The following is a 25,172-nucleotide window of genomic DNA, read 5'->3' on the forward strand; positions in this document are numbered from 1 at the left end:
CTATTGCTATCTTGCCGAAACAGGCGCAAGGCACGTTTTTTTGCGGTTAAGGCCCGTAATAGCGCCGATGGCCTGTGGGAGAATAGAGCCCCCTGTCCCCTCTCCCAACAACGGTAGGGTCCTTATTTAGTCCTTACAAAATCAGCACATGGTTCTCATTACATTATTTTGAAAGTTCTGCCCGGCCCTCAAATTTAAGAGAATTGGGTCTGGAAATTCCTTGCAAAGTCTTTGAATTTGATTTTTAGGAGGTATGAGAACCCTGCAAATGTGACTAAAAAACAACAACATTCAAATAGGCTCTGCAAATATAGTGCAGATGTTCTCAGCATAGTGGTATACAAAGAAGCAAGGATATTAATTTAAATACACAAATACTATATAATATTATTTAGTCAAAAAAATAGATTTGGAATAAATACATTTATCTATTTATTTTTTATATTTTTTTATATTTATTTTTTGCTACTTTGACTCTGATGCGCTGCAGTCTGATCTCAGAAAAAAAATGCATGTTAGTGTCAGGTGATAATGACCTCTATCCCTGTCTCCTTCTCTGCCTCTCTACTGTCTTTCCCTCTGCCTCTGTCTCTCCTGTCGTCTCCTGAAGCCACTGCTGCCTCCACCAGCACCACCCCACCCCTTCCCCATGAAACGGCGGAGCAGCCTGGGACCCGTGATCTCTGCAACAACGGTATGCTAATGTTTTCAAGCACACTATCGGATTGCAATCTGATCACAGACAATGCATGTTAGTACCATCATTTGATGATATAAGTTGAAAAACTTAAATGGATAGGCCACTTTTTGGGGAGTTTAGCGAATTTTCCATATCGCCCCCAATAAACATCGATATACACGTCTTCACAGCAACTGTCCGTGCAGTTTGGAGGGTCGGGGTGTGCAGTAGTTAAATGGACAGCACTAAAACAGGACCAAGCGGATCGCGGCTCAAAGTCAACAAAACACAGTGCCTAAAATATAGTGTAAAATAAATATTCTGGTCAAGAGGTCTGTCTTTTTGTTTTGTTTTGTTTGTTAACTTAAGTTATTTAATTTAATTTACCTTGAAGTAAATTTGTATTTTGTTGTTGTTCCAACAGACCAAGTGCAAGCTGTGTTCCCAAACACCAGTGAGGTTCTAATCAGACAGTGCATGGCCCAGAAGTTGAAGGATGTGAGGCAGTGCGACAAAGAACAGTAAGTTTCTCTAGTTTTCTCTATCACTGAAAGTGGGTGTAAAACGTATAGAATGTAACCTGACCTTAATTCATGCTTATATTATATTGATATATCTTAATTAAAATTGGCGGTGTCTGTCACGATTGTGATGTCATCAGTGATGTGATAAACATTTTCCTGCCTGAGGCTAAACTCGTGGGCGTTCTGAGCATGAAGGGGTGGAGGGGATGTGCCACAAGGCATCATCCTCTCTGCCGAAAAGCCATTAGAAGAAGGCTAACCTTGCATCTCCAGGCTCTCTCTGAAAGGAGAAGAGCCGATCTGTGCTCAATTAGTGTTCTGGTCTGATATCTGGTGTATCTCTCTGCCTGTATCGCTCTTTTTTCCCCTGCAGTGTTAGGGTTGTATTCGTTTCATAATAGAGCTGTAATTGTAGTCGGGGCGTAGGGGCACAGATTCTGTTGTAGCATTTTCTGTTGGATTTATTGCATCTCCATCCATTATCCATGGCACATTTTACAGCATCTGTTTTAGGGCATAGGGTGTTGCCCAAAATTCTGAGAATGTTGCTCTATGCATCATAGATTTTGTGTAAGTTATGGGACCATTTGTGAATATAAAGTCCTGAATCAAATGTTTCAGTTCACAGCCGGACTACACTAGGTTTGCCTAGTTTTGGTTGTAATACCCCAGTATGTTTGTGAAATTGCCTTGATTATTCTAATGATATTAAAATTTTCACAGGGCTATTCTAATGATATTTAAATTTTCACAGGGGAACCAACAAGATCAGAAGACTTGTCAGCGGCAGAGAAGGTGTTCCTGAAAGGGACATGACACCCCCAAGTTCTGAAGTCTCACAGGAAGCTGTCCCTGAAAGGGACATGACAGCCCCAAGTTCTGAAGGCTCACAAGAAGCTCACATGACACCCTAGCATAGTTATTACAAAGGGATAGGCCACTTTTTGGGGAGTTTAGCTCGATTGCCATATCCCCCCAATATACACTGTCTTTACAGTCACTCTCGATGCAGTATGGAGAGAGGGGTCATATTTAGCGATAGAACGCTACTGCCGTTCAAAGGCAACAAAACAAAGTGCCAAAAAGCTCTATGTACATCTTGTGACTCGGGTACTAATCCAAAATGCAGAAAAACAATTTTTTGAGGTAAATAAATATTTAGTAAACATCGCTGCCGGGTGTACAGCGCATGTGCAAATAACGCATGCGTGGAAGCGCTGTCCACAGACAAACAAGGAAGTGACCCGGTATGGATTTACTATGGAAATAATGTTTCATGCAACTATGGATTATTATTTCATAGCATGGTGAATAAACTAGTCACAACATGTACACATGTGCATAGAGCTTTAGGCGCTGTGTTTTGTTGCCTTTGAACGGTAGTGCCGCCTCCACTGTTGTATCGCTAAATGACCCCTCTCTCCATACTGCATCGAGAGTGACCGTAAAGACAGTGTATATTTAGGGTAAGTGGGGACAAAATGGCAATCGAGCTAAACTCCCCAAAAAGTGGCTGTTGCCATCTTTATTTTTCATCCATCAGAGCTGCAGCTTCACCTGCAATTGTTCCATGATCACTGTACATGTACATGCAATCTGTCAATCACTCCCTTTGATTTTGGTCTCCCGTTTGGAGTTGAAGTGGTGGCTGTTGCCATCTTTATTTTTCATCCATCAGAGCTGCAGCTTCACCTGCAATTGTTCCGTGATCACTGTACATGCGATCTGTCAATCACTCCCTTTTCTAGAGATGTATGATAAATGCAGTTATGAAAAGGTGAAGTTTTGTTAATAAATAAGATAATTCTATTCTTGTACATGTGTTGTGTGTTGCAAATAACCTACTGGTATGTGTCAAATTGTATGTAATCTGAAATTATGTGGAAAATGTGTCAAAGAAGGGATCATTCACATGTGGTTGTCTACTAATACATGTGAATGTTCCCACATGTGATCTTAGGACATGTGAATTTGTTGTTCATGTTATTCCATCCACATGGGAATATTCCCACATGTAATGTTGAAACCATGTGTGATTCTATGTTTTCCACATGTGGTTTTGGAGAAATGTGTTTTGGTTTTTCACATGTTATTCCAATTGGCATGTAACACATGTCCCAACAATCACATGTGGTTCAAGATCACATGTTGGAAGGTTCATGTGTTTCAACCACATGTGAATATTCCCACATGTGATCTTGAACCACATGTGGTTGTTGGACATGGAAATTACACATTTCAACCACATGTTGAATCACATGTGAAAAACCAAAACGTGTGCCAAAACCACATGTGGTCCACAACATATTGAATCACATTTGGTTTTAATATCATGTGGGAATATTCACATGTGGAGGGAATAACAAAACCACGTGTCCTAAAACCACATGTGGTTCAAGGTCACATGTGGATATCCACATGTGAATATTCCCACATGTGATATTAAAACCACATGTCGATCACATGTGTCCAAAAACCACATATATTCCAGAATCACATGTGATTTCCCACATGTGAATATCCACATGTGATATTAAAACCACATGTCAATCACATGTGGTCTGAATCACACAAAACATGTGTCCAAAAACCACATATATTCCAAAATCACATGTGATTTTCCACATGTGAGTATCCACATGTGAATATTCCCACATGTGATATTAAAACCACATGTCAATCACATGTGGTCTGAATCACACGAAACATGTGTCCAAAAACCACATATATTCCATAATCACATGTGATTTTCCACACAATTCCACACAATTAAAACCACATGTCAATCACATGTGGCATTTCAAAATCACATGTGACTTCCACATGTGGCTTGACATGTGAACATCCACATGTGATATTAAAACATGTGGTTGAGTCACACGAAACGTGTGTCCAAAAACCACATATTTCAAAATCACATGTGATTTCCACATGTGACTTTTTCGTAAGGGGAGGGGCCCAAGCCGCAACGGCTCAGTTGCCCACACCTTACCTTGCCCACAGGCAGGGCCGTCAGCTGCTCCCCTCTCCGCCGCTTCCCCTCAGTGTGTGTCTGTCCACTCAGTGTCTGTGTTCTTTCTTTCTTTCTTGTGTGTGTTTCGTATCGACAGTTTATATACTTCCCCCAAACAGGTTAAGTCCATCCTCTGGTGCTGTTCAATTGGTCGGCTCAGCTCCATCTATTTTCTAATAGGCCTTTCGCACTGCCTGTCTTTCTTGTGCTCCATCCAGCACAGATTGGTGCCAATAGATGCCAGGTGTGCAGCTGTGATCAAGCTTGAGACAATTAACACAAAACCACGTCTAGAAAATAAAAGCATGCATCAGTTCAAAAGGAAACACAACTCAAAAAATAATTAAACACTGCAAAAGAAAAAATAAAGAAATACAAAAACATTGTCTCACCGCCCGGCTCACACTTGCGTCTTTTTAGGTCTATGAACAGAGAAGCTCTGGGGAGCTCTCTGACATAATCTCTATAAGCTCTCTGACCAATATTATTGGTCATCACTGTTCAGCATATTTAAAAGATGGCCGAGCCTCGTAGCAAAATAAGTCCATTCAAAATTCGGAACCCCAGTCCACCCTCCTGTGGAATATGATGTCACGTGTACTATGAATATTTAGTCCAGTCCACTGTGTGACGGTCCCCTGTTTATTATTTATATTTCACATTCCCACTGCACCTTCCCTTTGCTTTATGTAGTTTGTTTATATGCTTTAATTCTTATCTTATCTTCTGTTTTGCTCTCAGGACTCTGGGAGGGCAGATTGGCTGATCAGCTAATTGGAGTGCACCTGGGCCCGGTGCTCACTCCAGCTTTAAAACTCTGCCCTCCTGGCTGAGGCTGTTAGATTTGATTTCATTCCTTTCTTCTCCCCACCCTGCACTCACCTCAACATTTTGGTTTATCCATGCAACACCCTTCACACACTACACTCATCCACACATGCCTTACACTACTGACTTTACTGATTCTCACATGTCATGGTTTATTTAGTTTGGTTTGTTTTGGGTTAATAAATAAATACTTTATGTTTTGAAGTTACACCGACGTTTTCCTTGTCTTTTGTTATGCCTCTTGGTTCCCCTAGGCCAGGGTCATAACAACTGCCTTACCAAATGCACGGTTTTATCATTAATTTCACGTAGAGATTTACGTGGAATATGTACATTGGAAAACAAGTACACACGCACAAGAAACACACACACAAGAAACACACACACACACACACACACACGTATATATTTTCTGGAGTGCCAGTTTTGTAAGTTTTACACAGGAATACTAAATACTATATGAAATACACATTTTGGAAAAACTTTAAAAACTGCACTTTAGAGCAGAGGTTTTCAAAGTGGGAGGTGGGCCTCCCCATGGTTGGAAGGGGGCTCCAAACAGTTTCAGGGCCAGAAAGAAATGAATGCCTTCAGAATACCTAATAATATTTCTGAACTCACCTGTCATGGTGAAGATTCCCATCACCAAGCTGATGTTTCTATTTGCCAGCAGAGTCACCTTCATTCTGTTGGCTTCACTCTTCTGTTCCTTTTTTGTTTTAAAGGAAGCCCAGATGCCGATACCAAGAACCAGCAGGTAGAAGAACACCATCACTATCACTCCTGGGATGTTGAGAGCCATGCTGGAGCCCATGAGAGTAAAAAACAATTTGGCTGGAAGAATGATTTGCTCTCAACCAACTAACTGAGTGACTGACTGCCTGACTGACTGACTGTCTTTCACTTACTGTCCTCATCGCCTAATTGTATGATGAAGTGGAACCTTGTTGACGTGTTCAGGTTGAAAAATGCCTCAAGCAATTTCTTCCAAATTTATGTTAAGGTGAATCCCGGCGTTTCAAACAGCTCACATGCCAAGAACCAGCAGGTAGAAAAACACCATCAGTATCACTCCTGGGAATTATGGGACAAAAATGCCTCAAAGCAAATTCTTCAAAAATGTACGAATTTGCCTGGTTTGTTGTGAATGGTGAAATCTTGTCAGTTGTGCAATCCTCAGATGTTAAGGTGAATCCTGGAGTTTCAAACAGCTCACATGCCAAGAACCAGCAGGTAGAAAAACGCCATCACTATCACTGTCACTATCACTCACTGACTGACTGACTGACTGACTGGCACAATACACTGGATTCACTGTCTTTCGTTTACTGTCTTCAGCCTAAATTGGAACATCTGAAACATGTTTGACCTGTTCAGGTTGAAAAATGCCTCAAGCTACTTCAGATGTAAACAAGCAAATTCTTCAAAGTTTTGGTCCATAGAATTATCCAGGTTTGTTCTGAATGGTGACATCTTGGTGAAATCTTGTCAGTTGTGCAATCATCAGATGTTAACGTGAATCCTGGAGTTTCAAACAGCTCACATGGATTTAACTTGGCTCTCAGCATTAACTTCTCATGTATTAATAGCTCCACCCTGGTGAAAGGCGAGCTGTATCTAAATCACATGGGTACTGTAGTGTCTACTGTGTAGCAGCCAAGGACAAGTCTGGAAATCAGAATATTGCATCCACCCCTCTGTAACTTTCCATTAGTCCCTCAAGCAAAAGTAGCAGCACAGTGAAAGACAGCAGAAGAAGAAGAGACAGTGTAGCAGCACAGTGAAAGACAGCAGAGGAAGAAGAGACAGTGTAGCAGCACAGTGAAAGACAGCAGAAGAAGAGACAGTGTAGCAGCACAGTGAAAGACAGCAGAAGAAGAGACAGTGTAGCAGCACAGTGAAAGACAGCAGAAGAAGAGACAGTGTAGCAGCACATAAGACAGCAGAGGAAGAAGAGACAGTGTAGCAGCACAGTGAAAGACAGCAGAAGAAGAGACAGTGTAGCAGCACAGTGAAAGACAGCAGAAGAAGAAGAGACAGTGTAGCATCACAGTGAAAGACAGCAGAAGAAGAAGAGACAGTGTAGCAGCACAGTGAAAGACAGCAGAAGAAGAAGATACAGTGTAGCAAGATTCAAGATTCAAGATTTTTATTGTCACTCCGTAGTACAAGTATCACGTGTGAAATTCTTGTGCTGTGGACTCCGTTTACAACATAAATATAACATGGCATATGAGTGCAAAAACAAGAGACACAACAAGCAATAAGGCAGTAGAGTGATAAGACAAGTCAGAGACAGTGGCATATTCACTGCACATAGGTGCACATGTCATGCATGACATGTCCTATGGTCTCCCTTTTTTGTCAAGTCCATTGAGCCTGGGCAGTGGCAATGTACTTAGTCTGGTGATTATGGATCTTTCCAGGAGGTTGAGCAGTTTGGAAAATAGCCTTATGGTTACACCTGCTCAGTCTGTTAATTTAAAATGAGATATTCCTCTAAATCTGGCTCCAACCCCCCCAAAAAGTTTTGGCGGCGCACGAAAATTCAGTTGCGCCAGATTCGCCCCCTCAGATTGTTGGCTTGCATGACACCCCTGATTAAACACACAACTTTACTGCTTTATATAATATATATATATATATATATATATATATATATATATATATATATATATATATATATATATATATATATATATATATATATATATTTTTTTTATTATTAACACATTGAGTGCCAGCCATGTTTTCAATCCTGTGGGTAAGTTGTGCCAGGGGTGTTTTTGACGATTCTGGCTCATTTTACAACAGCCGAGGATTATTTTCTGTTAAGAATTCATGAACACCAATCATCTAAAAATAACTAATAGAATGTGTGCTTTCTCTGTCTAAAAGAGTTAGTTTGCAGAGTTAGTAGTTATGTAGATATTAGCCGTTGAGTACAGCATGGTTTCAGCGTCTGGAAATTTATTCAGAGATAAATGGCTTTTTGTGAAACAGTCACTTTAACCATTCATTTTTGGCATCAGTAAGACCGTCAGACATTCTAAACAATAGTTTTGAACAGTAATTTCCTCCATAACAACAGGAAACACCCCTCTCATTCAAACTCCTCCCTCCGTGTGTCTTCTCCTCCTTCCTCCTGGCTGTACAGCGGGCGTGTCAGAAGCGCGTTGCTGCTGCCTGCCTGCCTGCCTGCGTGCCTGCCTGCCTGCTTGCCTGCGTGCGGACGCTCCTTGTGCGAGTCAAGATGGGCCGGGGAATGCGTGGGCGATGGGCAGATGTTGATTCTGGCCTTTCTGAGGTGTTTCAAAGTGTGTTTCACCTATAATCTATTTTGCAAATCGCTCTCCGCTCTCTGTGTGCTGCTGCCGGTGCGCGGCCGCTCTCAGGCAAGACAAGTCTTGAATGGATTACTGTAAAATCGCCTCGCCATTTCCTTGAACGGCTTGCTCCCGCGGCAGTTTTTTCTTTGATTTCGGTCGTCTGGGGGAGCACTGTCAACACTTAGTGGGTCGGTAAAATAGATTATACACATTCTCTTGCTCCAATAGTGATCTCGAAGATGTAAAAGTTGTTGATTGATGTCCCACCGTCAAAAAAAAAAAATGTTTATGTAAGACGAGTAAACTCGGCTCTGGCACTCAAGCGCTGGATTATGTAAGACGAGTTAGGTCGTCTATGGCACTTAATGTGTTAATATTGTAATTCTTATATTTGCACTGGTTCATTGTTCCCATTTCCAATAAACTTCAAATGCATAAAGCTATACAGTTTCTGTGTGACTGTATAAGTATTTGTGGTGGAATTAGCTGCGATATAATTTTTATTATATTTTCTTTGGGGGGGGGGGGGGGGGGGCACCAGCAAAAATCTTGCCTAGGGCACCAACTTGGTCAGGCACGCCACTGCTCGCCCGCCCTGCACCTCGCCCGCCCTGCACCTCGCCCACTGTGCATCGCATACGAAGCTCATCCACTGTGTGTCGCATATGCAACTCGGTCGCAACGCAGCCTTGCCGGTTTTGTGTGAGACGTGAGGAGTGATGCCTGACAGCTAGTTTGAGTGATGTCTGACAACTAGTCTGCAGGAGGATCGACAACGTTTTTGTGTGAGACGTGAGGAGTGATGCCTGACAGCTAGTTTGAGTGATGTCTGATTGTCTGCAGGAGGATCGACAACGTTTTTGTGTGAGACGTGAGGAGTGATGCCTGACAGCTAGTTTGAGTGATAAGTGAGGCAGGAGGAATGACAACGTTTTCATGTGAGGACTGAAGGTGTTTCAGAGCACACTCGACGGTTTACTATAGGAGACATGACAACTGACAACGCTTAGACTGAGGAACGATAGCCTATACTCTGACAGACGAGGATGCCCTAAAATGGTTGCCGTACACGCGCAAACAGTGCGTAAAGCGCTACTTAGGGATATCGCCTGTTGGAAGATAGGCCTAAGTGTCTAGCCAATCTGCTCCCACAATTGAGCCTTTCTGTCTCAGTTGTGATAGTTTCTCCATATGATTAGTTGCCTGAAAAGGAGCACCCGACACCAGCGTCTTTCTGAAAAGTTAAAATATTTTCAGCTGGGAGTGCTGGGAGCCGGAACACAAAAACGCCGGAGCGCTGTAAAAATAGACACTGGGTGCAGCGCACTTTGACTAGATGTCCGTTTGCGCCCGCATCGCTCGCTCCTCATTGGAAACGTTGGAGCTGATGAAAAGACGCTAGATGGAAACATGGCCTTATATTCTCCATCGTAACCGGGGGCTCTCAATTATCACATTGCTATTTCAAGAACCACTTGACTCTTTAATGATTTATGGTAGCCATTTCCATACAGCCCCATACATACAGTATAGAGCCTATATGGCAGCAAAAGTGCTGATGTGATTTTGAGCCAACGAAATATACAGGATATAGCCGAGATATCCGGAGCATATGTGCACGAACCAAGGCGTCTACCCATCATATACAGAAAATGAGCACCAGCCCCCCAACATGGAGGCCAGTGATTTTCCACTAGGCTCAAAGAAGTTCCATCTAACCCAGTATATTTCCATTATGCTAGTAAGTTCCATCTGATGTTCTCAAAAGACACAATAACCTTGGTCTGGTCACAAGACAAAATACATGTTATCTCCCTTCAGGAATGCTCTGCAGATGGAGAGCAGAGTCCACAAAAGACATCTTAGAAGCCATAGATCATTATGGAACAGAGTCGATAATGATCAACAACCAATTAATAAGCAATCAATCAATAATTTTGCTCTCACACTCCTTTCTAGCCTACCATGCATCGTCCTCTTTCTCCCCTCCTCCTCATCGCTCATTTTAGTTGGGCACAATGGAGGGGTCCACGCGCAACCCCCTTGTTTTTTTCTAATCTGGATTTTTAGCATCCATAGGACTTCTAAAATAGATAGATAGATTTTGATGATCCCAAGAAAAAAAACTGTCCAAAATGTTTTTTACCCCAATGTTTTATTACCCCTAGACCCGCGGTATTGCTGGCTGGAACGCCTGCGAGAGTGCCTTTCGGAGACTGTGGTGTGCTCAACTTTTGAGCTAGGGCAAAGGTAGGGGTCTCATTTGAAACAGGATAACCTAAGGTTTCCAATGGGACCAAGCTTGTCATGCTAGCTTGTCAGCAAGGGCGTGAAACAACTAAATAATTCAAAGTTAGGCAACATTTTTGGCATGGGAAAAACTGCCATGACCATTTTACAAATGGTCCCTTGACCTGTGACCTCAATATATCTGAATGAAAATGGATTACATGAGTACCCACAGCTCCCCTGCATAGACATGCCAGATTTATGCATGTTGTGCAGTCTTGGGCAAGATCCATGCATCAAGGCCTAGAAAAAAGTGTAATTTTCGCCTATTGCAAAAATGGTGTATTTGATCATTTCTGCATACTGGGGTCCCTAAACGGTCTTGGAATTTTATAGATTGGGTATGACTGGACAGCTGAGACTCTTGTGGATCCAATTAGCCCAATTGTAGGCTACTTATGTGTTATCTTAGTCCCCAAAGTAGCCATTTTATTGTAGTGAGTTAGACACTTTTTTGAAACCTTACTGTATGAAAATCAATAACCTATGGTTACCTCTAGGATATTCATAGCATCATGAACCTTTGCAACCACAAACTAGAGACCTGGGGCATTCAGAGAATATATAACTTTATTGATTCTGAGAAATTTCCAAAACCGAAGTGCTCTAGTAGAGGAAGCTGTAGTTCTAATAGTCCTCTTCATCATCATTCAAGTCAGCGTCAATGGTCTCATCTTGCTCTTCTTCCTCCTCTTTTTCTTCCTCCTCTTTGCTATCTGCCTGCTTAGCAAGTATAGAGACAGTCTGCATGTGTGGGAACGCCCAAAAAATGTTATACGGCTGGCGTTCGAGTGGGGTAAAACCGCCTATATATCTCAATGGGCTGAGGACAGTGCTGCAGCTCTACACTACAGGATTGGGTATTCTAGACCAGGTACATAGATGTCTGTTCAGATGTGCGTTTACTGCGGGGGGGGGGGGGGGGTAATTTCCCGATCCTGTCTGCCTGGGCTGGGCTAGCAGCTAAATGCTAACTATGCTGAATGGATAGAACGGGAGATTATCCCACCCTGACCACGCCCCCAGCCAGGCTGAGCCAGCTAAACCAGCGTCTATGATGAGACATCACCTTAACCCATGTCAACGAGAGATGGGGGGCATGATAGGTGTAATTCATACATCTTCTGGTTATAAATAAAGAAGCAAACACAATTAACAATTTAACCCTACCTGATCTGGGTCATATGGCTTGGGATCATTGGATCCACAAGAGTTTCAGCTGTCCAGTCATACCCAATTTATGAAATTGTGAACTCATGTTTAGGGTCCCCAGCATGCAGAAATGGTCAAATTGCAATAGGCGGAAATGACACATTTCTAGGCCTAATGATGCAAAGAAACTGCAGGGTTCTTGCAAAGGCGCGCACACTAAACTATTACCACTGGAGGTGATTTGGCAACAGGCCCCAATTACAATCAGAATGTTAACTTTAAGAAAGATAGGGACAAAGCTGAAGCGTTGATTTATGTACATTTAAGGTCATTAGCATAGCTTAGCCCACCAATAGAGCGTATGCACGTGACGTCACAGAGACAGAAGTCACTGTGGGGTCACACTGAAAGTTTTGCCCATACGTTTTGCCACTCAGTCCCAATTGAGGGGGTTCCCAACTGGGGAAGTGCCCTCTCTATGTAGGGATGAGTCGGCCACGCTCTGGACCGCACGGGCACCTCTCTGTAATGGCCCGACTAAGTTAAGTTCAAGGGATATGCCAACTTTTTGGGAGTTTTGCCGATTTGCCATATCGCCCATACATAGCCAAGATACACAATGCGTTTACCGTCACTCTCCGTACAGTATACAGTGAGCTACAGTCTTCCAGTTATAGTTAGTATCACCAATGAACTGGAGGAAATGGTACAGCCATTCAAAGTCACCAAAAACACCCATTTCTAACAGCGCCAAAAATATCTATGTACATGTTGTGACTTGGGCACTCAACACGCGATGAAATAATAATCCATAGTTACGTGAAACGTCATTTTTGTAGTCAATCCTCACACCAAGTTACTTCCTTGTTTGCCTGTACACAGCACTTCCGCTGTATACGCAGCACATACGCTGCAGCGCATGCGCTACAGCGCACGCGCTGTACGATTGGTGGCCATGTTTAGAAAGTAGTTCCGGCTACCTATTTACCTATAGTTGTATCTATAGTTGGACTCTTTTGTTGCCGCAAATTGGTAAGGTGTGGAGATTCCCTTTTTGCCAGTTCATGTCTGAAAATGTGTTTTTGCGATTATCAAATCAAACATCAACAACAACAAAAAGCACATCAGAAGACCAATAATTACACATAACAAAAACAAAACATAGACCAGGTAAACAGCATAACATCAATTACATAAATCTGAGTGAAACCAAGTCCATCTCGATATGTTTATATCTGTGTCCATGCCTCAGACTGGAACCTGACTTCCTATGGTTCTCCATCTCCATTTGAACGTGGGGAGGCGGCTCTATTCCTGCCCCTCGCCCTGCAACACCTCACCCCATCCTACATCTCCATCATCGGTATTGGAGCCATAGCTGCTGCTGCGATGTCATCAACTGACTCCGCGCTGTTGTCTGCAGCCTCCGTCTTCACCTCCAACATCTACAAGAACATCCTGAGGACCCAGGTGAGAAACATTACATCACGTCACCACACTACGTCCAAACCATACTAGATGTCGAAAACCACATCAAACACACTCAGGCTCACATTCAGACCTAACATTTAGAGTGTCCAGTTCAACTGACCTGCATGTCTTTGGTCTTTTCTTCATTACATGTCTTCTCCCTTCAGGCCTCAGAGAGTGAGCTCCATTGGGTGATCCGTGTCGCTGTGGTAGTTGTGGGTCTGGCCGGTACATTGCTCTCCAACCTCAACAATAGCGTCACAGTGTTTTGGATTCTCAGTGTGGGCTAACCTACATCATAGCCTTCCCTCAACTGGTCTGTGTCCTATTCTTCAACATCTGCAATGGTTATGGGGCCATTACGGGCTTTCTGGTGGGGCTGTTGTTAAGACTGTTTGTCTGGAGAGCCGATGGTAGGGCTACCAGGATGCACTCTTGAGGATGGTGTTTACATCCAACGCGCTCCAGTCAATACCATCTGCATGCTGTGTACATTAGCAGCCATCTTGCTGTTCTCCTACCTGGCTTCTCTGCTCTTCAATAAAGGCCTGCTTCCTGAGAGGTGGGATGTGTTGAAGATGAAAGCCCATCAGTTGCCAAAACAACAGGTCACACCAACAGGTGGCGCCAAAGGAGAGACCAAGAATGATGATGAGAAAAATGATGCTTATGTAGATCCCTCAGCACCCATGATGAGCACTAGCTGCTAAAAACAAAAGGCTCATACAGTATGTGACCTGCCCTGACAAAATCAGTCACTGGCCCGTTTGTGTAGAAACATGATTTGATTAAACAAATATTGAATTTGCCTGTTTTGGGGCTACCCTTAAGTGTACCATAATCTCTGCGCTGTGCAACGCAGTGCAGAGGAATTCCTTTTGGATACATCATTACCAGGGGCGTTCCTAGGGTCTGACGACATTGGGGGCGTAGCGCGCCGCCAAGCAAATTTCGGCCAAAAATTCAGGCCGAAATGATGCCTATACAAACACAACCCAAACTATACACTAGACACAAACTCATCTAAATTATAATTAAATACTGAGGGACCTGTTGGATTAAAGCTTAATCAATTTGTCAGATTCACTCTTCTTCTGTGTGTGTGTGTGTGTGTGTGTGTGTGTGTGTGTGTGTGTGTGTGTGTGTGTGTGTGTGTGTGTGTGTGTGTGTGTTTGTGTGTGTACTTCTTAGCAGATATAGCTTCTTCTCACAGTTCCTCTGTTCTCCACCTCCACACAAAATAAATAAAAGTATAATCTAAGTCATTGGTTCCCAAACTGTGGTCCGCGGACGACTGGTGGTCCGCGGACGACTGGACTCGGGCCTTGTGGTCCGCTAAAGAATTGCATTTTTTTTTTTACAGACAAGAGTTTTTACATACACATTAACCCTGAGCAGTTGCCGAATTGGGGCCATTTTCTGAAATATATATTTGGGAAACATCACAATTTTGAACATTTACTTTCAGAGGCTACAGTAGGCTCAGTTTGAAAGTTTCTGGTATTATATGAAACTAGAAGACTTAAAGCAGCTACGAGCAAGATTTTCGATTATTATTAAACAGTCTAAATTGAATATTGATGCCTTACATCTTACCTCTAATAGTAGATGAGACCAACACCGAGTAGTCTCGCTTGAACGCCAAGTGAATCGGCGAGTGTTGTCTTGATGATTAGTCTGTGTGCGGGCCGGGGCAGATCAGCAAGTGAAATGAAACGGTTTGCGGCAGCCACTTCGGCCATTACCACAAAATTACAAAATTACTTTCAAACAAACTGTTAGAATATAACGAGAGATGTTCGCGAGAGTAGCAAGCCCCTTTGATGTAGCTAGGAAAGCCGTCCTTGTTTTGGGTCTGTTGCTAGGCAGAGCGAAACGGTTTACGGCAGCTGTAAACAGTTGCTAGGCAGAGCGAAATGGTTTACGCCCGTAGCAGCAGACACAAAACAGCTGTCCTCGCTACTTTCTGCTCTCGCGAACATCTCTCAAGAGACCATATAACATTTCACTCGGACCAAAACAAAAAAAAAACATCGAAAACATATTTTCTTTAAACCTGCATTTTTTGTTTTGTTCCCAGTGAAATGTTTTTTTTTTATTTATTTTTATGACTTGTATTTTATTCAAGTTTTCAGTTTTTTTACATAATACAGACAAACACTTAAGTAACAAACACAACAAAACTCTTTACATAGACAGAAGGAAAGAAAGAAAAAACTCCACGACAAATAAAAATAAAATACAAATATTAATTCTTGGACAAGAAAAAATAAATAAAAATAAAACAAAATAAAATAAAATAAATGCCATGAGGGATCCCATATTCATCGTAATATTATGCCATGTCATCTAATGTACTCCAAGTAGTATTTCTGTTGTGCTATCTAATCCCAGCATTGGTCAGTCCCTATTACCCAAACCCAGGTGCATAATATACTTCCCCCATTTCTCTAAATATTTATCATGCCTGTCAATTTTTCTGTAGATAATTTGTTCATGAGAGGCCACTTTGCTGAGTTCCGTGAACCAGTCTTGAAAAGATGGGCTCCCTGGTGTCTTCCACCCCCTCACCAGAACCTGCCTGCCCACCATAATGCATGTCAAAATCAAGTTGGCCACACTACAATGGGCAACTTGTAGAGGATCACCTCAAAACTGTCCCCAGAAATTTCCATGATGCGTTCATGGACCCGCCTCCAGAAATCTTGGATCACTGGGCACTCCCATAACACGTGAAATAAAGTGCCCTCTGACTCTGGGACCCGGCACCTCCAACACTCTGCAGAGTCCTTAAGGCCTAGTCTGTGAAGACGAGAAGGTGTCCAGTAAAATTGGTTGAGAATCTTGAATTGGATAAGTCGAATTCTAAGATCTCTTGACATTTTCTTTGAATTTCCACAAATCCCCTCCCACTCCTGTTCACTAAAAGAGAGGCCCAGGTCCCGCTCCCAGATGGTCTTTAGAGCAATAGACACTGTGGCCCCTATTCTCCCACAGGCCTTCGGCGCTAAAACGGGCCTTCGGCGCTAAAAAACGTGCCTTGCGCCTGTCTCGGGAAGATATCAACAGGGCTTTAGGCTGGTAAATGCGCTTTACGCTGAATGGGCGTGGCGCACTCCCTGAATGGGCGAGAATGGGCGTTTCGGCCTTAAATATCGGCCTAATGATATCTCCCCAACTGGCGTAAATTTAGCGCCTCGCGCTTTTGAAAACCAGGCCTATTCAGTGCGCTGGTTGCGCGGAGCACTCCTCTGGCTCTCCTCTGTCACCCTTCTCTGTGTCACTCCCTCTCTCTCCTCAGTCTGACAGGCACAATACGACTCTCTCTCTCTGACTCCCTCGCTTAGACAGACACAACACACGTCCCATAGGAAAAAGAAGTTGTAAGTTCACTGCCTGGCATGTCCCAGCATGCATTGTGCTACTCCATTTGGGTACTAAATAGCAACCAAATGAGCCAAATAGATATAAAGGTAGATCTAAATAATGTGTAATGGTAACACAACCTGCAATTGTAGAACATTTCAATATTGGACCAAATAAAACATCGAAATGAAAACACCACCCTATGTGAAACATATATGTAATCCTGGGCCTATATCAGAGGAGGTTTTTCCAGTGAGGCATAGGAGGATGGTCCTCCTCTATTAGATTGGGGATTTTATAAAAAAAAATATATATATATATATATATATATATTTTTTTTTGAGTTCCGTGAACCAGTCTTGAAAAGATGGGCTCCCTGGTGTCTTCCACCCCCTCACCAGAACCTGCCTGCCCACCATAATGCATGTCAAAATCAAGTTGGCCACACTACAATGGGCAACTTGTAGAGGATCACCTCAAAACTGTCCCCAGAAATTTCCATGATGCGTTCATGGACCCGCCTCCAGAAATCTTGGATCACTGGGCACTCCCATAACACGTGAAATAAAGTGCCCTCTGACTCTGGGACCCGGCACCTCCAACACTCTGCAGAGTCCTTAAGGCCTAGTCTGTGAAGACGAGAAGGTGTCCAGTAAAATTGGTTGAGAATCTTGAATTGGATAAGTCGAATTCTAAGATCTCTTGACATTTTCTTTGAATTTCCACAAATCCCCTCCCACTCCTGTTCACTAAAAGAGAGGCCCAGGTCCCGCTCCCAGATGGTCTTTAGAGCAATAGACACTGTGGCCCCTATTCTCCCACAGGCCTTCGGCGCTAAAACGGGCCTTCGGCGCTAAAAAACGTGCCTTGCGCCTGTCTCGGGAAGATATCAACAGGGCTTTAGGCTGGTAAATGCGCTTTACGCTGAATGGGCGTGGCGCACTCCCTGAATGGGCGAGAATGGGCGTTTCGGCCTTAAATATCGGCCTAATGATATCTCCCCAACTGGCGTAAATTTAGCGCCTCGCGCTTTTGAAAACCAGGCCTATTCAGTGCGCTGGTTGCGCGGAGCACTCCTCTGGCTCTCCTCTGTCACCCTTCTCTGTGTCACTCCCTCTCTCTCCTCAGTCTGACAGGCACAATACGACTCTCTCTCTCTGACTCCCTCGCTTAGACAGACACAACACACGTCCCATAGGAAAAAGAAGTTGTAAGTTCACTGCCTGGCATGTCCCAGCATGCATTGTGCTACTCCATTTGGGTACTAAATAGCAACCAAATGAGCCAAATAGATATAAAGGTAGATCTAAATAATGTGTAATGGTAACACAACCTGCAATTGTAGAACATTTCAATATTGGACCAAATAAAACATCGAAATGAAAACACCACCCTATGTGAAACATATATGTAATCCTGGGCCTATATCAGAGGAGGTTTTTCCAGTGAGGCATAGGAGGATGGTCCTCCTCTATTAGATTGGGGATTTTATAAAAAAAAATATATATATATATATATATATATTTTTTTTTTTCATTTTTCATTTTTTTTTTTATAATAAAATATCAATCAAATGTGTTTTTCTTATGTGCAGACACTCATTTTTTCATTCATTATAGCTCCATGCAGACGAGTGACTCTGGCCCTGGTCCCACCTTGGAGTAGGAGATTAAAAAAACATTCGCCCTGTGGGCGTTTATTTATTTGGGAATTTATCTAATGAAAAAATAAGATTGGTTGAAAAAGACAGACAGACACAGAGAACACGTGAGATTGATGTGTTTTTACTGTTTTCCCACCAATCAGGTTGAGCTGGGAGGCAGCCCTCCCTTACCCTGGTTAAACCAGGTGAAACCTAATTGGTTGTGTGTTGGATAGATTGCTTGACATTGATTGACATTCTGTATTGTCCAATGCTGAATACGTCTGAAAATCGGCAACGTTGTTCCACTGCCTGGTCTGTGGTCTCTCAAGGTTCCTACACACCGCTGACGAGTCTAAGCGATAAACTCGCAGGCACTCGCAACTCGCCCTGCAGCTTGGTTGGCTGCCTTGCTGTATTCCCGTCTTCAATTGGTCTATTTCGGTTTTGGCCCCTCCTCTCGTCTTGTCGCCTGCGATGTCCACTCGCCAGGTCTCCCAGCATGCTTTGCAAGCTGGTGAGCGACAAGATGGCGCGGGGGAAGGAGGGGCATTTCGAAATCGACCAATTGAAGACGGAAATACAGCAAGGCAGCCAACCACGTTGCAGGGCGAGTGCGAGTGCCTGCGAGTTTCTCGCTTAGACTCGTTGGTGGTGTGTAGGAACCTTCACGCTGAATCAAGGAGGTGAAATCCACTGCTTGACCTGACAGGAAGGATTTACTGAGACAGTAGCAGCATATCATATTTCCCTCTTATTTTTATTTATTTTTTTATCAATCAGTAAGTGTTCACAAGCCAGACAGTCGTTGATATTGGATTACCACCAAAACGAGTTTCGAGTTGCGGGGAGACTTGAGCTGCGCGATACGGGCTTTTTGCAATGTCAGAAAACTGGAATATTTGCAACGTCTCGACTGCAGCGTTTCCCCTACAGACAGCACGGATATTCAAGTAAGTCAATTGATTTCAAGTTATCCGAACCTTCTATTAAATTCGGCGTGGAAATGGTTCACCGAGCAGCGCTATTTTTGTCGTATTGAAGTTTCATCCTGTAATTTCTTATACTAAAACCCGCGAACCTTAAATTCACACATTTTTTAACTGAATTTGGCCTGTAAATCGATAGCTGACAGCGGGCTCAATTTTAAAGCTTGAGTGGTGATCTTTATATCATATGAAAGTAGAAGAAATAAGGAATCGATTGGGATGAAGCATGTCAACCTAGGATGTCGGGAAGGGGGGGTAAATAACGCTCCAAAGTTGATAACTAAATGAGTAGTGCAGCACTGTGCACAGGAAGACACATTCTCGTTCCAGATGCAATTAAGTGTAATTTAACGCTATTTGACAACAGTTTCGGCCATAGACTTTGTCAAGTATCATACAAACAGTGCAAGACAGCCATTATAAAGACAGGTTAGCTGATTGAATGGACAACACCTGTCTTGTGAAAGCACACCTGAGTGTGAGACATCATAGGATGAATCAAAACATTGATGTCACAGGTAGGCTGTATTCGAAGGAAAACTCCGCACATCTCTCTTGGGGCAGGTGCGTAGGACAAGGATATAATTCACACAAAAATAAAGAGAGTCCCGCACACTGTCCAAACTTGCAAAAATAAATTTAATTGTAACGTTTCGGTCTCAGACCTTTTTCAAACAAAAAACAGGTAGGCTGTATACCATAATATATCATGAATCTATGTGAATAAATAGATTTATATAAATAGTAATCACAGCCTAATGCATAGAGATAAATCCTGAAACCTTCTCGCAACAGTTCTAGCCTAAGCCAGTGGTTTTCAAAGTGGGGTCCCCAGCAAAAAGGGGGGATAATCTATTTTCACTATAATTCCATGCCATCCATAAGTAACACAATCTAAGATAGTGTAGAAGTGAGTAACTAGGCTAATTATAACCATAACACCACAAATAATTGACAAAAATCTCGAAATAAATATACAGTATTTACTCTGAGAAATGAAATAATGAGAAAAGGAACAATTATTGATGGTTAAAACTGAATAATGACATCACAACAGTCTTATCCTAATGCTAATTTAAAATTAGATTTGGGCGTTTTGGGCAAAAACTGCTTGTGGGTGAGAGTATCAGCAGCAGAGCACACGTCATATTTTCCCTGGGACCGCCTCAGGTGCTGTTCCGTTCTGTAGTCCTCTCACTGGGTGCTAATGCAATGCTCCTCACTGGGTGGAAAGCTAAGAGGCTTGACAGCATGGGAAACATGGAAAATACACACACACACATGCGCGCGCGCGCACACGTGAAAATAAAAAGCCCAAATTTTTTCCGGCGACGACCTTTGGTCGCCGCACTAGCTTCCTCCCCTGTTTCCAAGCTCACCAGCCACCACTGGCCTATATACAGTATATCCCTCGTCGATTTAACGTGATTTAGATAAGTGACAGCGTAACGCGCTTCTACTGTCATGTCCTACTGTGATGTCCGCTCCAATAAATTGGCTCTACTTCACATTTTAGTTTTACAATAAAAACACATTTATGCAATGACTTTACATAATGTAGGCTATATTTATGTGCATCATCCTACCTGCAGCAGGGGAGAGAAAACAATATCTTTCTGGACAAACTTTCACCAATCTAATTAATCTCATCATATAGGGATAGGCTATATTTTTCTATCTGATGCCTTTAGAACATTCTTTTCACTTTGATCTTGCTATAGTGTAGCATATTTACATGCTTGCAGTATTTAAACTGCAGTTAGATTGGTTTGAGAAGCATAATAATATGGAATAATAGCCTATATATGGAGACAGACAGACGGGATGAAGGGGGGGGGGGGAGCAGAGCGCTTGGCTTTGTCTGGTTTTACTGGACCACTGGAATTGGAGCTTAAAAGGCAAGCGTGTGATTCGTTTATTGCACTTATCCAATGACCATGATGGTGCATAATTTTACGCTTAAAAGGCGTGGTGGTAATGCTTTAGGCTGCGTGTAGCGCCAACACCAAGATATCAAGTGCGCTGGTCCACGCCCACTGATCAGCGCTGCGCCAGGCACTCTGCGTAGTTTCTACGCCGATGCAAAGATAGGGGCCTGTATTGGCCTGATCAAAGAGCTCTGAATAATAGAATGAAGCCTCGTGGCCTGTCCCATACACCATAACGACCCCAGCGAGAATCTCTGAATTCTGAGGGACATTTCTGGGCGAGCCAAAGATCTGTGTTAGCAAGTGTTTTAGTTGTAAATATTGCCAAAATTTTGATTTGGGGAGGTCAAAATCTCGAGCTAGTTTGTCAAATGTCTTAAGAGTGTCTTCTTCGTATAGGTCTCCAAGTTTGAGAATTCCTCTGTCCACCCACTCTTTCCATAAGAAGGGGGCTTTGCCTATTAGTAATTTTGGATTGAGCCATAAACTTGACTCTGAGTTAAGATAAGGATTTAGATTGAATGTCCGACACATTATCTTCCACGTATCCTGCAGATGTGATATGATAGGATGAGATCGATACTGGGGAGACAATTTGGTAGACAAACAATTCAGCAGAGGGAGAGGGGAACTGTCCATGGGAATTGTGAGGGGGAGGATATCGGGAGGTGTCGCTGTCCTCTGGCACAAAAAGCTGGACACATGTAGCACTTCTTTAACCCCCTTTGTGTTTACATGGTAGTGCCACCTGAATTCCCTCTTGTATCGCTACGTTATAAGTACGTAATTATAACCCTTGAGGTTTGGTTTAGTTTTGAATGTCAGTAATAATGTCTAGTTATTGACCCACAATTCACCCTTGCAGTGAACCTTCACCATCAGCTCTGGTAAGTGCCCTTTAAAATTTAGTCCCACTTAGTACACTATATTATTTAAATGTTACTTGATTATCTATACAAATAAATGTACAAATATGATAATATATCTGTCTAATATACTAATCCTATGTACTAATCACTTGTTTTTTCCCTTCTCCCTTCTAGTGTATGACCCAGGACCTTAAGGTAAGTACCTCTTAACAGGAAATGATGTCACTCATACAAGGTAAGTGTATAGAAAAATATAGTATTTAGTATCTTAAATGAAATAGCAATACACTGGAACAGTATTTCAGGAAATCAAAATAATAAACAATAACTCTTTTAGTTCTTTCAGAAATTCAACTAATAAACAGTATCTCTGTTGGTGTTTTCAGATACTCTCCATCATCAATGCAACCTGTGAAACACTCAATACTCGGATACAATACCTGCAATGCATTCACTAGAAGATAGCAGACTAGCATGCATAAACAATTAAACAAATACACCTATAAAGTCCTGTGTGTCTCTAATGTCAGCAATGCTACATCAATGCTACATCGTTAGCATCCACAGTTCCCCAAAACAAATCCCACCCTCGTTGCAGATCTGAGTCGTTGCTTGGGTACGTTGAGGCTTACAAACTTTATAGCCGCTTCACTCCCGAAGTGAGCTAAAATAAAGAAAGGTGCCTTGATGTGAAACGAAACGAACACCTGGCAATGGCGTGCGAGTGACTGGCAGGCAGGGCGTAGCTTGAGCAGAGCGGTCCTCCTCCTGGTCGGCTAACGTTGCTGGCAGCCTTGGCGTGGAGAGGCACAGGAACAAATCCCCCGACGTCACCTTTACTCTGCGTCCAAGCCGAACACAGTGCGAACGTCGGCTAAACAGACTTCGGTCAACGTGCGGTACTCACTTATCTGGCAGGCACCAGTTAACACGAAGCTAACCACTGACTGAGCTAGTACAGTGGCCCTACAACACGCAACAACTAGCTTCACTAGCCGAGAAGCTAATGCTATGCGCCTGTAGCATCAAATTGTCCAGTAGACTCCAGGCGTCCTTGATACAGCTCTCACAGGCTGTCCGCCCTGGGATTCCCGTAGCTTTCACCGGAACGTCGGCTAAGTCTATACTGGTTATGCAATGTCTAAATAACAAACAGGTCTCTCTCTTGGTGACTTGCTCTCCGCAGCCGTCTCTGTTGCCATCCGTCTCGTTCCTCGTCCTCCGCACCACTGACACTCTCACCCGTTCGCGTCCAATCCTGCTCCGCGCTCTGCTCATGTGATCCTCCCAGCCAATCACTCGACGCCAAAACCATGCGGTCGCTAGCACGCCCCCTAGACCAGGAAATGAACTGTCCAATCCCCGTCCAAGGAAACCAAAACAACGAAAGACCCAGCGGCACTCCCATTGCAGTCAATTAAAGGCACATTTCCACTTCCCTAAACATTTACAGGTTATTGCATCTTCACAGGTAATTATTATAACAGGTAAGTATTATCACAGGTATATTATAACAGGTAATTATATAACACAGGTAAGAATGACACACACTCCCAGACACACACACAACTTAAAGAGCCTAAAACCTAGCTTCTTAGTTAAACGAAAATATTAAACCCCACTTAAACACCTGGGTTACACACAGTCATTAGTGTTATTAGGCTCGAAGTTGATTGGTGTATTGCGGTTCAGTATAAATCCAACAACAGAGAGTTTATTGTTCTTAATGTGTACACGCCTTATGAATGTAAAGACAATGAGGATGACTACATGTTTAAACTTGCTTTCATTAATTCTTTTATACAGGATAATCAATGTACTTGTATTTATGTGGTCGGTGACTGGAATGCTGATATTTCAAATGGTAGGTCTTTATTTGCAAGACACCTAATAGTTCTGATGACAACGTACTCACTTTATCCAGCCAAGTGTTCTTGCCAGCTGATAGCTATTCTTACATCAGTGAAGCCTGGCACACAACTTCATGGCTCGACCACTGTGTTAGTACGGCTGATGCACACGCCACTTTATGCTCAATGGAGATTGTGTATGAGGCCTCTATGAGTGACCATATTCCTTTTATCTTAGATATTAAGTTGGACAGTCTCCCTGAGCTGACCCAGGAGGTTAATAGCTTGAGGGCCAAACTAGACTGGTCTAAACTCACAGATGAGGATGTCCTGTTTTATTATGGGAGAACTGATGCTCTTTTAAATAATGTGTCTCTTCCACATGATGCAATTCTGTGCACTGATATTAACTGTTGTGATTTAATTCACAGAAAAGCCCTCTGTGCTATGTATGACGGCATAGTCAAAACCCTGTGTGAGGCCAGCAGCCCTTATGTTACACACTCTAACAGGAAATCCAGTGGAAAGCCAGGCTGGAACAAACATGTTCTTGCACATTACACTGCAGCTAAGGAGGCTTTCAGCGATTGGGTTCTGGCAGGCAGACCTTGACATGGGTCAGTACTTGACCGTAAGAAGCTCACACATGCTAGGTACAAATCTGCCATTCGATTTATCACTCGGCATGAGCATACTATGAGAGGAGACTCATTGGCTGGGAAACTCCTTGGCTGCAATGTAACTGGCTTCTGGAAAGAGGTGAAAGCATTGAACCGAGGCAGTACGCTGCTGCCATGCACAATTGAGGGTGTAGCTGGAGCTGATAACATAGCTGAGATATGGAGGCAGCACTACTCTGCACTTTTTAATTGTGTCAAAAGTGACCCTTTTAATATAGGCAGCATCCCCAATAGTGAGGCTGTTGGAGTCACTGCGAGTGAGGTGCTTCAGGCAATATCTCAGCTGGCTGATAACAAAGCCAGCGGCCTTGATCATATCACTGCGGAGCATCTAAAACATGCCAGCCCCAGGGTTGCGGTCCTGCTTGGCATCTGTTTTACAAGCCTGATGTCACACGGGCTGCTGCCTGACTCCATGCTGTCCGTCACACTGGTGCCGGTCATCAAGGACAAGGCAGGTAAGGTGGGAAGCATGGACAACTATAGGCCCATTGCACTTGCTAGCATCATTTCTAAGGTTTTAGAGATAATTTTATTAGATCGTTTAAGCTCTTTTCTTATCAC

General features: G+C 43.0%; 2 protein-coding genes and 1 long non-coding RNA gene across 3 annotated transcripts in view; 2 read left to right on the forward strand and 1 right to left on the reverse strand.

Annotated features, from left to right (window-relative positions):
- The window catches only part of LOC310789137 (high-affinity choline transporter 1-like), a gene marked incomplete at both ends in the record, with an annotated part of 49,874 nt that extends 44,028 nt beyond the window's left edge, over positions 1 to 5,846 (reverse strand). The window contains one exon of the mRNA XM_083650730.1: positions 5,666 to 5,846. Within this exon, the coding sequence (XP_083506856.1) occupies positions 5,666 to 5,846 (181 nt within the window). The remainder of the gene's footprint in view (positions 1 to 5,665) is intronic.
- Positions 584 to 2,960, forward strand: LOC310789276. Its single transcript, XR_014553326.1, has 3 exons — positions 584 to 694; positions 1,104 to 1,200; positions 1,958 to 2,960. It is a non-coding gene; the product is annotated as an uncharacterized lncRNA (long non-coding RNA).
- Positions 5,847 to 6,404: 558 nt separating the features above from the next.
- LOC310789138 (high-affinity choline transporter 1-like) lies at positions 6,405 to 13,994 on the forward strand (the record flags this gene model as incomplete). The annotated part of the gene is made up of 4 exons (XM_083650731.1): positions 6,405 to 6,450; positions 13,067 to 13,284; positions 13,452 to 13,512; positions 13,675 to 13,994. 4 exons carry the CDS (start codon positions 6,405 to 6,407, stop codon positions 13,992 to 13,994), a joined length of 645 nt encoding a protein of 214 aa, XP_083506857.1.
- Between the last annotated feature and the right edge of the window lie 11,178 nt (positions 13,995 to 25,172).

This window comes from Poromitra crassiceps (assembly GCF_964638095.1).
Source record: "Poromitra crassiceps genome assembly, chromosome: 14".
Lineage (NCBI taxonomy): Eukaryota > Metazoa > Chordata > Actinopteri > Beryciformes > Melamphaidae > Poromitra > Poromitra crassiceps.